Source organism: Camelus bactrianus, chromosome 10 (genome assembly GCF_048773025.1).
Source record: "Camelus bactrianus isolate YW-2024 breed Bactrian camel chromosome 10, ASM4877302v1, whole genome shotgun sequence".
In the NCBI taxonomy this organism is placed as follows: domain Eukaryota; kingdom Metazoa; phylum Chordata; class Mammalia; order Artiodactyla; family Camelidae; genus Camelus; species Camelus bactrianus.
Window position 1 is genome coordinate 69,961,176 of NC_133548.1, and position 14,724 is coordinate 69,975,899.

Here is a 14,724-nt window from a genome sequence, read left to right on the forward strand (position 1 = left end):
TGGAAATGTGGGCCTTATAAACCCAAATGCGGGACATTTTACAAAGTAACTGGCCAGTGTTCTTCAGAAGTGTCAAGGTCATGAAGGTAAATGGAAGACTGTCACAGTTTCGGGCAAGACTGTGATAAATACCAACTAAATATAATGTATTCTTCTGAATAAAAAAGAGGACATTTGTGGAGAATTTGGTGAAATATGAGAAAGGCTTATAGTACTGAGCTGTGATTAGATAAGATGTTAACATTAGGGCAAGCTGGGTAAAGTGTATAATGGGGGTTCTCTGTACTATTTTTGCCACTTCTCTGTAAGTCTAAAGACAGCTCAAAATAAGAAGTAAACAAACAGCCCATGCTGAAGGCCCCTTGGGATTGGCGACGTCCCAGGGCGATGCTGGCCTCAGAACTCAGCTAGGTCTCTAGGCTAGCTCTGCTCCTTGGCTCCAGCATTTAAAGATTTCCCTCAGTTTCCCTGGCACTTCAGTCATAAGTTTAAAAAGCTTTTTGATGATGTAGTTATTTATTCATAATTGTAAATGTACTGTGTTATAAAATTGTCTCCATACATTTAGTCTGCCATATTCCCCGACACAAGCATGTAATAAACTTAATTTCTTTGACAATTCATTTTCTCATCTGTATATTAAAATTGAGTATTTATTTTAAAGATCTGTGTTCCTTCTCATTCCAAGAAGGATTATACTGGAGATGACTTGCAAAAATATAAATAATCTGTTAGTGTAAAATCAGTAGTTGAGGAAATCAAAGAGACAATTAAGGGGAAAGGAAAGAAAACTAGGGAAACGGTTAAAGCTGAGACAACAAAGCCCATGCTCTAAGGTTCTATAAAGTTGTTATTGTTAGATGGGAAATTCTTCTGTGTGCCTTATAACATCCAAGAGAAAAGGCAAATACAAGTGTATGCAAGATTTAGTGAGTTACAATGAAAACACGCCAATTGCTCAGGAGAAGCACAGGTGTTCCTTGAATGTCTCACTGTTCTTCAGCATGAGGACAGGTGGCATAGGAGCGACAGCATCTTCTGTAGCTTCTCTGCAACCGTGCACACGCCCCAGAGCATGCCAGTGGCATCATGTGATCTGTTCAGCATGGTTGGAACACGGAACAAGTGATGTGTGCTTTTCATGAGAACCTTCCTCCCCTTTCACACCATTTTAAAGGAGTATTATTTGTTTTAAGACACGAATAATGGAAAGACGTTTTATCACCTGTGTTTTGTAAAAAGATAAATATGTCAGAGTTTATAAAAACAAAATACAGTCCATTGTTATAAGTTAATAGCCCCATCCTCATTATAGAAATATTTTTATTAATGCATTTGAACTCCCTTTTCTGTTCATTAAGGATTATAATATATTATGATAGTATTATTAAGAAAAGCAAACCTCATATGTTATTTTTCTGGGAAGAGAACAATTGCTTTGTGGCTGCTAAACATTTTATTCTTAAAATAGTTTTTAATATCATGTATAAAAAGATGTGAGCCTTTTTTCCTTTAGACATCTTTTTGCATGCTTATTTGTTTTCTGTCATGTTTGACAAATTTAAAACACAAATAAGTGATAGCAAATGTTACCAGAATCAAAACAGCACTTCTTCTGACTACCAACTAGTGATGTTTTGTGGTCTAGCAGAGCTGATAAATTGGGTGCTGTTTAGGGTTCAGTTAGAGCAAATGAAAATAATTTATCAGAAAAACAAAGAAAATGAAACACTGAATCACTACAATTTTTTCTAGATTAGAGAATCAGTCAGAAGCTCTGGGAGTAACAGCAGCTTTGTGTATGTTGAACAATGAAGTTTAACAATTCATTTTGAGAGAGTTATGGCCCTTATTTTATTGTGAACTTTATTACTAAATGCAGGAACCCCCAAAATATTAAATAGAGCCCAATCTGTGAAAAAGGAAAAACAACTTGCATCTCTCAAAAAGTAAAACAGGAAAGTAGTCAACATTCCACGAATATTGATGTTTAAAATATTGACTTAGGAAAATGTATGCCTGGGTTTGGGGATTGTTCTTTTTTTTTTTTTTTTTTTAATGTCAGATAAGCAGTGAGGTAGTGCGGTTTTAATATTTAGCTGAAATATTTATGAAGAATAATCAGTAGGTATCTCCCTGATTTTATACACCTACCCCAATATGTGTAAGACAATATACAGCGTGTTCAGTAATATTCTGGATCATTCTTAGCAAATGATTAAGGAGGCTGATCAAGGTTATTGAAATGGAAACCATTAAATACTATTTCAGAAAAGAAACTAAGTGAATTGATTTTGATGAGAATGACAGAGACGCTGATAACAAGAAAGTTACAGACGTGAAAGCCCTAAGGAGGAAAGAATTGTTTACTTTGCCTCATTTTAACTGATTGATCTATACTTCTGCCACTTGAGTCTTACGTGAAGAAGAAACATTGAGATGACAACTTGAAATTAATACAGAGCCTTAAAACTTAGATTTGTTATTTTTATAATTGTTTTTACTATTTTATACAGCTTGCTATCTTTCATGTGATTTCATCTTTTCAAAAAAAAACTGTCTTTAATTTATCAGCATTTTGAAATTATGCAATTTAAATCATTCAAACTGAAACATATTTTGGATTTCAGAAATGAGCAAATAGATTATTAACAGTGGATGGTGAAAGCTTTATGGCTAAATAAGCAGCTTCTCAAATTAAGAGCCAGATTTATAATGGTTTCTCTCAAATATAAGTTCTTTTGTTTTTTTAACTGCTTAAATAAATTAATAAAATATTAATCCATTTAAACAAATAATGGGATTAAAACTTGTTTTTACTATATATTTTGTGTTTATTTTTATAAACTAAATATGATTGTTTATATAGACATATGTATATATGTATATGCTATTTCCCTTTGTTTGAAGTCATTTTCATTTATTGCTCCTTATTATTTCTTCAGGTCATTTCACAGTTGAGGATCTTGGGCAGATCAATAACAGCTGGTTGCAGATTCGATAGAGAAATCTGGTCTAATGAACTTTCTCCTGTCCTCAATCTCTGGAAGAAATTAAACCAGGTTAGTAGTGAAATAGTCTTCCTTTTTGCCCCCCTTTTGTTTCTCCCTATCCTTTTTTCCAGTTCCCCAAATTGTCCATGTTGGTGAATTTTTGCATTGCTTCTCCCTTAATGTACACAGTAGCCTGGAGAAAGATGGAGGAAATGATAGTAATAGAAGTAGATGGGCCTAGGAAGTGGTGTCACCAGTGTAATTTGTCTTCTCCTGGTAATGCACTGTCCTCCTCTCTGCCTGCTCTATATTTTGCTCACTCCTTGCCTTCTCTCTCCTCTTTCTGTAAAATCAATGACTGCTATTAAAAGTGAAAGTTTTGAAAGCAATTGAAGTGCTAAGGAAAAGCAATTAATCAGCTGGAACTGACTTGTTTTTATATTGTAAAATGGTTATAAATTAGAGTAATAGTTGCTTGCTCACTAGGCAAAACCATTCCAGTATTATGATTCCTGTCTTTATTGAATAAAAGCTTACTCTGGAATTAAAAAATATAATTTTGTAGTTCATATGTTTAGTAGTACTTTGAAAATGCCTGTATATCAGATCCAGCCTTCTTCAATAAGGGAAGTTAAGTTAGGCTTATTTCAGAACCAGAAGGTTAAAACCCTCTAAAAATTCAAAATCCTCAAACCTTACAGTGTTGTAATTTTGAGTTAGTCTGACTTAGTCTCAACAATTGGCAATTGTCAGGAGTCTCAGGAAACAATGATCTCAGCTGACTGGAATTGCCACTTTATTTAGATCATCACACTGATAAAGCTTTAAATAGCTGGCTTGGGAAAAATGAGAGAATGAAGAGAAACACCACATCTACATCGCTTGGCACCCTAAACCCGTGCTCTCCACTTGTGCCCGAGTCACACGAGCACATTGTTACATATTCCTGATTATGAAGTCATGGCCCTGATTTTCATTCTTTGCACCAATTCATAATGAAGCTGCTATTCTTTACCTTCTTTTTTTCTTAAACCGATCTTTGCTTATCTTTAACAACCAAATTTTCACAAATTTTTTTTCTCTCGTTTAGCAATTCATTCCTCCTTATCTTGATGTTTGGTAATATTCTTCTCAAGACAGCTTCCTCGCACAATTTCACACTTTTTTTTTTCTATATGACAATGTCTATTTTGAATTTCCTGTTTTTCCAGGTCCACATAATTGTTAAAATATGTACACATATATCCTCATGTGTGTGTATATTATACAATATAGCTATTCCGTGAATCATAATGTAAAAGTATTTCAAAGTCTCCACTTACAGAAGAAGGTAGAAATTGAATGACTTGAATAATTGACTAAATTTATCCCTTTCTAAATAGCAAAATCTCTTGTAAGTTGGATGTAAGATTGAAGATTCAGCTTCTGAAAAAGTCTGAAATCACTCCTTGACTTTGTCATCTTCCATATAATTTTCTGTCTCTACTTCTGAGTTTGCGTTGGTCACGTTGTTTTAACCCCACGTCAGATGTGACCGTAAGGTGCAACTTCTGTCTGTATTTCACAAGAAATCCAGTCATACTATTTTATAGCCTGAAGGGAGGGAAAATATCCTTTTCTTTCTACCCTTTTAGGTTCTCAGCTGGGTCTCTGTTAACAGATTAACAGGAGAAAAGCATAGAAATTTATATAATACAAGTTTTATGTAACCCAAGAACCTTCATAAGGAAATGAAGACCCAAAGAAGTGTTTAAATCTGAGTGTTTTCAGTGCAAGTTTTGAAGAGTGGGAAGTCGCGGGAAAATGTGATAGGATGAGGTGGTGTGAACCAAGAACAGTAGGCTGGAGGGGCACCTAGCAAGGACTGTGTTCAGATTTCCCTGTGTCCTTCTGTCTTCAGAGATAAGGATGCTCTGGGTTACAGTGAGAGTCTCGTGACCTGCCTCAAGGAAAGGTCAGAGTGTCCTTCCTACACCTGCCATTTCTCAGATTCCTTTAGTTTCAAATACATGTCTGCCAAAATGTCGTATTTTGGGGCAGCATGTCCTAAATCCCATCAGTGGTTTTAGTGAACATTTGTGAAATTGCAAGAGACAACTTACATTGCGAAGTATGTTGTTTTCTACGAACTCATTTCCCTTTGGGCTGTATTTTTAAAAATTTGGGCAATTCCTAAACTTCCTGAGATTGACTTTTCCACTGTGTGAGGTTTCCTGGAACATGTAGTTTAGTCTTCCTTGCCTTCCTGTTTCTCTCCGTCACCTCACCCATTCTCCACTACACAATAACGGATATCGTCTTTGCAACTCTGGGGAATTTTTTCTATTGTTTCATAAAGAGGACCAAAGAAATGACTTCACAGACATAGAAATGCATAGGTAAAAACGATTTGCCTCCTAAGACTTACCCCAGTATAATATTAGAACCTAAAATTAATTCTCTCCCTTTCTCAAACCCTGCTTTTTCTCATTTAGGGTGTAGATACAGTCTAGCTCTCTGATGTTGGATTCATGCCACAACATACCCCCTCACTACCTCATTCCCACGCACAGAGGAAAGAGAGTGGCTCCTGGGTAGAGCGCAGTATCCTAGGAGTATAGAAGTAAGTGTAGGGGAAGCACAGATGGAAGTGTTTGTTGCTGAAGGATGTGGTTTTAGGGTAAGCACCTTGGGGAGAAGCCATACTGATAAGCTCAGTAGGCTCTCTAAATGAGTCTCCATCCTGAAAGAGCTGCCTGGAGGGGTAGGAAACAGGAAGACCGGGCGAAAACTGCATCGAAGGGAAGGGTGGAACAGACTAGAGTAAATTTCTGGACCCATTGGCACTTTGGCATTTATTGTTCCTACTAAAGATATATAGGTGTCCTTGGGTTAAACCTGGCATCCATGCCTGTAGTTTGTCCTCCACACGCTTCTTAGTTATCTCTCTGGACCATGAAATTCATATAATACAATTGTATTTCTGGACTGTGTAGTTTATATAATTTCTGAAAACTTACTTGATGGCTAAGGAATGAAATGCCCTTCTTAGCATGGGCATGGGCATTCATGGTCTCATCCCAGGCTAGCTGGCTGTCTTCATTGTGACTTCTTTGTACCACATGTCTTATGTCTTTCTGCACCAGAGTACTTGCTAGGTTTTTTTTTGTTGCTGTTGTTTGTTTGTTTTTAACTGTCCAGGTACTTTTTAACATTTGTGTCCGTTTTGTGGTTCTCACTGCATTGATTTACCTTCCTTTCTGTTCAATTGGATACCTTTTTTTTTTTTATAATCCTTGCTAGCCTGACATAAATACCACTTTATCTCTATAAATCTCCAGAGATATGCATTGCAAACACTGTGGTTTTAAACAAAGATAGGTAAACTGTTGCCCTGTCCTGAACAAATATTTAATGAACAGGTTAATAGACACGTTGCATGTAAGAAAGGATCCCTCGGTCTCCTTTTTCGTCTTTTGCTTATTACGTAAGCCTCTTAATCTCTTGAAAATTTACTTTTCCTTGATTTCCAACTTAATAATCAGTTCTTTATACAAGACACATAGGAGTTAAAAGATTCCTAATTGAAAAATATTGTAATTTTCTTGTCCGAGGTAAAGCTTTTAGTTGCTAAGTATTATGTTGTATTTTTCAGTGTGAAGAACATATTTTAAGCATGAGATGATTTGCCATGAGGAATGTCATTATTAGCATGTAACTATTTTTTTCTTCCTATTCAAGGATCAAGTAAATGCAGTTTGGTAAAAGTTCCCACTGGATGGAATGTTTATATCCTACTGGGGCTGGCTGTTCTGTTCTGGTGAATAGGCTGAAGAGAATTTGTTTAAAGACTCTAGAGAACTATTTAGCCAAGGGTGATACACAGCCGGCATTCATGTCCAAAACCATTTCACTTAGTTATAGCCAACCTCTGTCCCAGATGGATGGTCCTGGTGTCTGCTGGTGGGGAGCTGGCAGTTAAATATTTTTAATGCTTGTCACTTACCTAAAATAGTAATAATGCTGTGGTTCCTAGGCCAGACCACTGGGTTCAGATCCTGGCTGTGCTGCTTTCTAGGGATGTGACTTTAGGAAAATTACTCAACTTCTCTGTGCCCAGTTTTCTTATCTGTAAAATGGGGATAAAAATAGTATTTGCCTCATAGAAATACCATAAGGATTAAATGAGTTAATATATATATAAAGCTTTTATAATAGTGCCTGTTATATGTGAGCATTCTCTGTTAACTATTCATTTTAATTCTATTGAGGTACAAAGATTTATAATATATGACCACTATTTCATTTGGTCTTTTTCTAGGCAAAGTATTTTTATTATTTGGTTAATTACATATTATTCTGTCATTCATTCAAAATATTTTAATTGAGCATCCAGTTTGTTTCACTGATTTTATGCGAGGGACTGTGTTGTGAGCAGAACAGCCATGGTGCCTCCCCTTGGAGCTTACAGTTAGTCTCTAAGAGAGATTTAAAAAATTAAACAAGTGAATAAGCCAATACATTTATTATTACAAATTATTTCAAATGCTGTGGAAGGAAAGAACAAGTGCTACCATTAAAAAAAAAAAAAAGAGGGAAGACCTCTTTTGGACTGGATAGTTAGAGAATGTCTTGCTTAAGAAGTGAAATTCAAACTGAGAAGTGAGGAAGGAGAAGACGCTAGCCAGACGGAGTTGGAGGGGAAGCCCGTTCGAAGCACAGAGGACAGCGTGCATGCATCCCCCAAAAGAAAAAGCTCAGCACATTCAATAAACTGAAAGGAAGTCAGTTCTAAAGAACAGTGTGGAACAAGATAATGATGATTAAGAAAAGTAAGGAGTTTGAATTTTCTTCCCAGGGCAGTGGGAAGCCGTGAAAGAGCTTTAAGGGGTGGGATAGCTGTGGAGAAATCAATCTGAAATGAAATCTAAGAGGAAGGGGAACAATCAGGAGGCTCTTGCAGTGGTCCCGGTACGAGCTGCTGGTGGAGCAGGAGGAGAGGGGCCAGGACGTTCTAACTAGAAGAAACTATAAAAATTATCAACGAGATTTGTGATCTAGGAATACTACTACTTTTTAACATTGTCATTAGCATTAAATAAAGCACTTACGATAGGTCCTGGCACATAATAGTCACTTAATAAATTTTGGCTTTACTATTGTCGTAATCACGCTGTTTTTATTATTATAAAACATAGTATTTTTAATTTACCTTTGGATAGGTAGCAAAATCAAGGTACAGAGAGAGTCCACTTGAGCTTACATTTTATTTTATTGTCTCTGCTACTTCTAAATCCAAAGGTTTATTGTATTTTCAGTAAAGTGACATTGTATAACAGATTATTATCTTAACAGAAACTTAATAATATTTTATTAAATACATTATTGTGTAATTCTTTTGGTTGTACTTATAAATATTAAAGAAAAAAGCCATGTTGTTATATAATTCCATTTTAGAAAGTCTAATACATAAAAAAATAAGACTAATTCTTTTACGTTCTTACACACTATTGAACACCAGTGTGAATATAGAAAATACAGATAGTAAATTTTTTCTCCGTCATATCTTGGGGGAGCAGTTGCTTTAACAGCAAGTGAGGTGCCTTTTTATATTTTCGTAGGATGGGGGTAATTCTTCCCTGTTCCTTTCTTGCAGAGATGGGCACATGCAGTTCAGAAAGTTCTCACCTCATTAACACTGAACAAACGTCTTTTGTCTTTTAATTTTTATGATATAAATATTTATAATGGTCATTTTCAGTAATCCTAAATATTTTCACTATATCTCCAACCCCACCTCACCCTACTCTCCACAAACCCCTTTATTTAATACAAGCAGTACATAATATATTGATAGATTTATGAGCATTATTCTTTAAGAAGTAAGATATGCCAGAAGTCACTTTGCTTTTTTGTTTTTCTTGTGAAGTTCCCTTCTTTAAGTTCTTTTACTGTGGGCCTAGTTACCTTACTTTCCTCTGATTAAGGGAAGGGCTTTTCTGTTTGTTTAAAAAGAAACTTGCTCACTTACATGCGTGGCTAGTAGTGTTAAGCTCCTGGGAGACCAAGTGGAGAGAGAGCTCCTCAGATGACTAGGACTGCTTAGATATTTCAGACTTTTACTTTTGAGTGAAGGGCTGAAACCAAATAAATGTTGTTTGAGCATTGCTTTTGGTTGGGAAACAGCATGTGAATGTGAATCTATTAACTGTTTTGTTCAGCAGTCTGAGATATGCTTCTCATTGAAATGGAAAGAATCAGTGGTATTTGGCTCAGAGGGAGTAACCTCTAATTTTAAAGCAATTCCAAGACATTATTTTAAAATCCGCTTTTTGCAGTAACATTTCTGAGGATTTTTACATCTGAGAATATCTCTATTTCATCTTCACATTTAACTGATAGTGTAACTGCAGATATGCTTTGAACTTCCTATGTTTTTTCCTTCAACTCTGAGAAAATATTAATTTGTCTCTTTATTGAAGAAGTTTACAGTTAATCAGATTCTTATTTCTTTATAACTCAACTGTTTTTCCCTTTAGAATACTCTGTCTCTGATCTCCTTAAATTTCATCATAATAAATATGGGTGTGGATTTTTTTCCTTGCAATTCCAAAAGCCAGTCTTCCCAGCTTCACCTGTTTGGATCTGTTCCCCACATTCGCTGGACTGCGTGGTATGAAGTAGCAAGTACCCTGCTCTCTGTGGCTGGTGCTTATTATTGCTGTTCTCAGCCCTGAAGTGAGGACGTGCTGGACAGTGTTCCTCTCAGGGCAATGTGAAAAGAAAAGTTTGTAACCAAAAAGTCTCCCTAGCCTGGCCCCAGGGTGGCATACAGCTGTCTTCAGCTGAATGTGTTACCGTATTCTCCCACTTACAAGACCCACCCAGACCCTTTCTGTCTCCCAGGTGGTTCCCATTCTTTTTGTGCCATCTTCTGGGTTCAGCCTCCCCTAGTTTTGTCAAAGACAGGATTCAGATGTAGGAGAGTTTTGCCATTTTGTTCAGAAACCAGGATAACTTTTTAAACTTCATTTTAACTCTTATTAAGATAAGATATGGACTCAGTAAAAGGTTATCATTATATCCATAATAACCAAATTAATCTGTCAACCATCTGGCACTTCATCCTGTTACAATGTTTTGTGTTTTATCTCTCCCATTTCTTTCCTGAAGCTATTGCCATAATGTAGGCTTCTATTCTTGCTCATATGGATTATTGCAGAAAACTCCAACTTTGACTCTCCTTATAATACATACTTCCTCCAAATGATATTTCAGATCATATTAATTTTCCTAAAGAAAATTATTTTCACAACAAGACTCCATACCGAACCTTACTTTCAAGTCTCTTCAGTGGTGAGGCAGATTCTGTCTGTGAGGACTTTGCAAATGCTGTTTCCTTCTCCTGGAGCCTGCTAGCCATGCTGCACCAAAAGTGGCCAGGTAGAGTCTCAGCTTCTTCCGGAAGCCTTCCCAGCCATTACTCATTTCCCGCTTAAGATTTCTGTAGTGCTAATTTATAACTCGCATAATAATTCCTGTAAGAGCTGTGTTGTAAACTAAGCAAGTTCAGATATGGCATTTAGGAAGAGGAATCCTCTTTCTGGGGGGAGCTTTAAGATGTATATGTCGGTTTCAAGTGAAACAGCCTAATGCCACATTCCTGTTTTAGAGTTTTTCTGTCATTATTTATATAACCGTAACTAGGTTATGGTTAATTACTGGATAAATTTAGAAGAATGATTACGATTAAGCAATGAAAATAAGTAAATTTTTGATGAAAAGTAAATAATAGGGAGTCATCCACATCCTAATCTTTTTCCATCAAATGGCTGGAGGATCTTAGCTGAATCACTTCTGAACTTTTTCTTAACTCCTTGTGTAAAAAGAGGAGTAGTAACCTCCGTTCTGCATTCATTTGTTCATTTGCTCCTTCATTCATTCATCAAGTATCTACTGACATATTTGCTATATGCGTCACTATACTAGGTGTTATGATTTATTACTAGATGGTAAAAATACACAGAAATACAGGTTTTACAGTGTTCTTTGGGAGCCCAGGTGAGGGAATGAACAATACTGCTGAGAGGAAGTCAGGGAAGGTTACATGATGAGTAAGAAATTCTTCAGATTAAAAAAACAGGTTACGTGATATGCAGGGGAGTCTCCAGAGAAAAACAATGGAATGGTGTTATTCCAGGGAGAGAGAAAAGCCTGCTGGGTGTGCTGTTCTAAGCTGACTGGGGAAAATAATCCTTGAAATAGAATGACTCGATATAAGAGCAGAACAGTTTAGCCGGACAAAGTTAGAAAGGGTTTAATGTCACGATGGAGTGCTTACAATTTACCCTGTAGACAGTGGGCATGCAACAGTGATAAGAAGAAGGGGGAGGGTGATGTGAAAAGTGCTGGGGCTTTTAAAGGCAGAACTGATGATGGTGTAAAGTGGGTTAGACTGAGGTACTTAGAGGCCTGGAAACCAGCTGGGAGGAAGTTACCATGTTCTAAGAACAATAAAGTGGAGACTACTGAACATGGTGACGTTGTGAATACAGAGTAAGAGAGGGGTCAGAGGTATTTCAGAAGTAAAGTCAGTCTCCACTGGGCTGTTGTGTGGATCTAATAAAAATAGATAGGACACAATTTGTAAAACATGAACTCTTCATGGATTAAACCTTTTTTTAATCGCTATTTTTATATTCTTATTTAAAGATCTGTGGGTTTTTAAAGTTTAGTATAACAAGCCCTTGTGGTGATGGTGGCATTGCCATATTCAAGATCTTTTATTAATTTAACCTTTCATGCTTGAGGGTTAAATTGTCTAAATTTGGTGTCTATATTAGTGACTGTATATTTTTCAGGGAAATATGTAATTACAAATTTTAACTTTGTGTTAACCATTAATTTGTGTTATATTGTCTTTAAATAGTTTAGGTGCATAATTTAATAACATCTTATATTTTTGTGACATTTTTCTTAGAATTTCTACTAGAAAATCTTAGTAGTTTGAAAAGTAATCATTTAAACAGCAAAATACTGATAAGTATAAAAGATGAAAAACCTAATCTCATTTGATATTCTGTACATACACATTTGAAAGGTCAGTTCATGCTTTAAAATTTTTATTACATTCCAGCTACCACCCAGAAATTTTTAATACACCTGGTTGATGGTGATAACTGATGAGAATTACTGACATTCTGACCAATTTACGTCTCCTTTACATGGCTTGAGAACTCTCATTAATTCTCATTTAAATTACCCATAGGATAAGAGGCACATTTAAAACTATCCCTTTTAGGCTGATAGAATTTGTTGAGAGAAAAATAGGTGATGGATTTTTTTCTGAGCAGTAATTGAAGTAGTTGACCTGTTTATGATGTCTTAGTTCAAATTAGTAAATAGATTTGCATACCTATCAAATTAAACTTGTACACTCATAGTAGCTTAATTTCAGAAGGATACATTGAAATTAAGTAAAAATTTAAATTCTTGAACTAAAAATATCTTTTAAATTGGTTACGTCACCCTCCCAGACTCTTGTCCAATTTTCTTCCCTTTTAATTAGGCAAAGTTGTATAAAATGACCTGTATCCTGCTTTTAGAAACTTTAAGGTAGGGCACATATGTACAACACAAGACTCTTTTCAGATAAAAGCATTTCTCATTTGTGCTTAGAGCTGTTTTTGTGCTTTCCAGAGTATTATCCACTGTTTCAGGAAGTCTCTGGAGACAGATATCCTTTGGGATTTTGTTCTTAGGAAAGCTTTATCCACCATTACTTCCCCCACAAAACCCTTGTTTCATTCCTTTTAATACAAAAACTATGCAGTTTACAATGACTCACTTTTTACTTGTGGGATTCCAGTCAGCAAAATAGAAAACGGACTAGGTATTTCAACAGATGATTTAATAGAGGGAGTTGGTTATGCAAGTGTTGCAGGGCCAAATAAAGCAAAAAACAAAAAAAACCTCAACCAAATGAAAAACGAACGATTGGATAACACTGAGATGTTTTCAGGAAGCAATTACCTTCCCTACAGCTAGGGGAACAAAGGGAATCTGGGGTAATCAAAACCTGGAAACTTAGAGAAAGGCCGCAGGGGGCTGAGACTCACCCTGAGGGAGGAGTGCTGCCCCCTCAGAAGTACCGACCTGTCTGAGAGAATGCCTTGGCGCATCCTCATGTGCTGAAATAAGCCGGACCCTGGAACCAGCGGCCGCTGCTGGGGGTTAAGGGCTGGGAGGGTGCCGAGAATCCACGCTAAGAGGAAGGACCAAGTTCCTTTTCTCCTACTGCTACTTTCCATTCCCCTGTAGAAATCCCACTTGGCAGAACCTAACAGAAATCAGCTGGCAAAGGAGAACTTTAGTCTGCAGAATCTCAGGCGCAGCACCACAGAAATAGACAAAGAGAACAGAGAGGTGGTTGCTGTGGAGCTGAGAGATTTCTCCTCTCCAAGAACAGGATATGCCTTTCCATTTGTTCTCCTTTGGTTTTGTTCCGTTCCTCTTTTTGTAACGTTCTGCTTCTTGATTTGGACGTTTGATTTAGTAATTTACCCTTCCTTTTCTCCCCTTTATTTCAGTCCTGAAGGCTGTGTTACTGTTTGAACTGTGTTCCACATATTTTTATAAATGTTTTCATTGTTGCTCAGTTTTAAATATTTTCTAAAATTCTACTATTTTATTTTCTATAATCCATGTTTTATTTATAAGTTGCTTTCCTGGTTACCTTTTAGTTATAAATTTCTGTTATAACTACATTGTGATCAGAGTTTGCAGTCTTATGACAGTAACGTTTTGAAATTTGAGGCTTCCGTTATGGCCCAGTATATAATCATTTTTTTAGAAATGTTTTATATTATGCCTGGAAAGAATGTGTATTCTGCTGTTTGGCTGCTATGCTCAAATTATATCCTTTAGATACATTTTTTAAATGTTTTGTTCACAACTTATATATATAATGGTTTTTTTACTGTCAGTTTTTCAGTTATACAAATTCAGAATGCTATCTCTGAATTGATAATGTTGACCCTTAATCATTATACTTATTTTTAACTCTGATAATGATTTTCCTGTTTTCCTGATATTTAATAAATCTGTATCAGCTTTCTTTTAGTTTCTATTTGCTAGATAGATCTTATTTCATACTTTTACTTTGAACTTTTAAATCATTTTATATGGGTATATCTTAAAAAGAGCCTATAGCTGGATTTTATTTGATCTTTAGCTGGAACATTTAATCTATTTACATTAATTTTGATTACTTTATAATATTATATGTTATGTTTTATATTTCCCCTACTTTTCATTTCTTTCTTATCTTCTTTTGGACTAATTATTTTCTCATAATTTTCTCTCTTAGTTTATAAGTTATATACATTTTTTTGCTTTTTTTAGTAGTATCCTACATATCTTATTGTACATACGTAGCTTATCAAAGTTAAACTAAATATATTTACCTACCTGGCAGATAATTCAAGAAGCTTAGTACATTGTACCCAAGTCCAACTTTATATGTAGTTAATGTTGTATGTTTTAATTTTTGTTGTTATTGTTTATAGTCAATGTTTGCTTTGATTTGCCCCACATTTGTCACTTTCGTTGTCCTTTATTCCCTCCTGCATCTCAGGCATTTTTATTTGGTGCCACTTCCCTGCTGCCTGGAGTACAACAATATTCCTTTGGTGGTAAACTCTTTGAGTCCTTATTTATCTGAAAATGGCTTTAATTTATCTCTTTTTAAATG

General features: G+C 35.8%; 1 protein-coding gene across 5 annotated transcripts in view; it reads left to right on the plus strand.

Moving 5' to 3' along the window:
• The window catches only part of DYNC2H1 (dynein cytoplasmic 2 heavy chain 1), a 264,075-nt gene that overhangs the window by 181,599 nt on the left and 67,752 nt on the right, over window positions 1–14,724 (plus strand). For all 5 annotated transcript variants that reach the window (XM_045515383.2, XM_045515381.2, XM_045515382.2 and 2 more), the window contains one exon: window positions 2,946–3,062. In XM_045515383.2, the coding sequence (XP_045371339.2) occupies window positions 2,946–3,062 (117 nt within the window). The remainder of the gene's footprint in view (window positions 1–2,945; window positions 3,063–14,724) is intronic.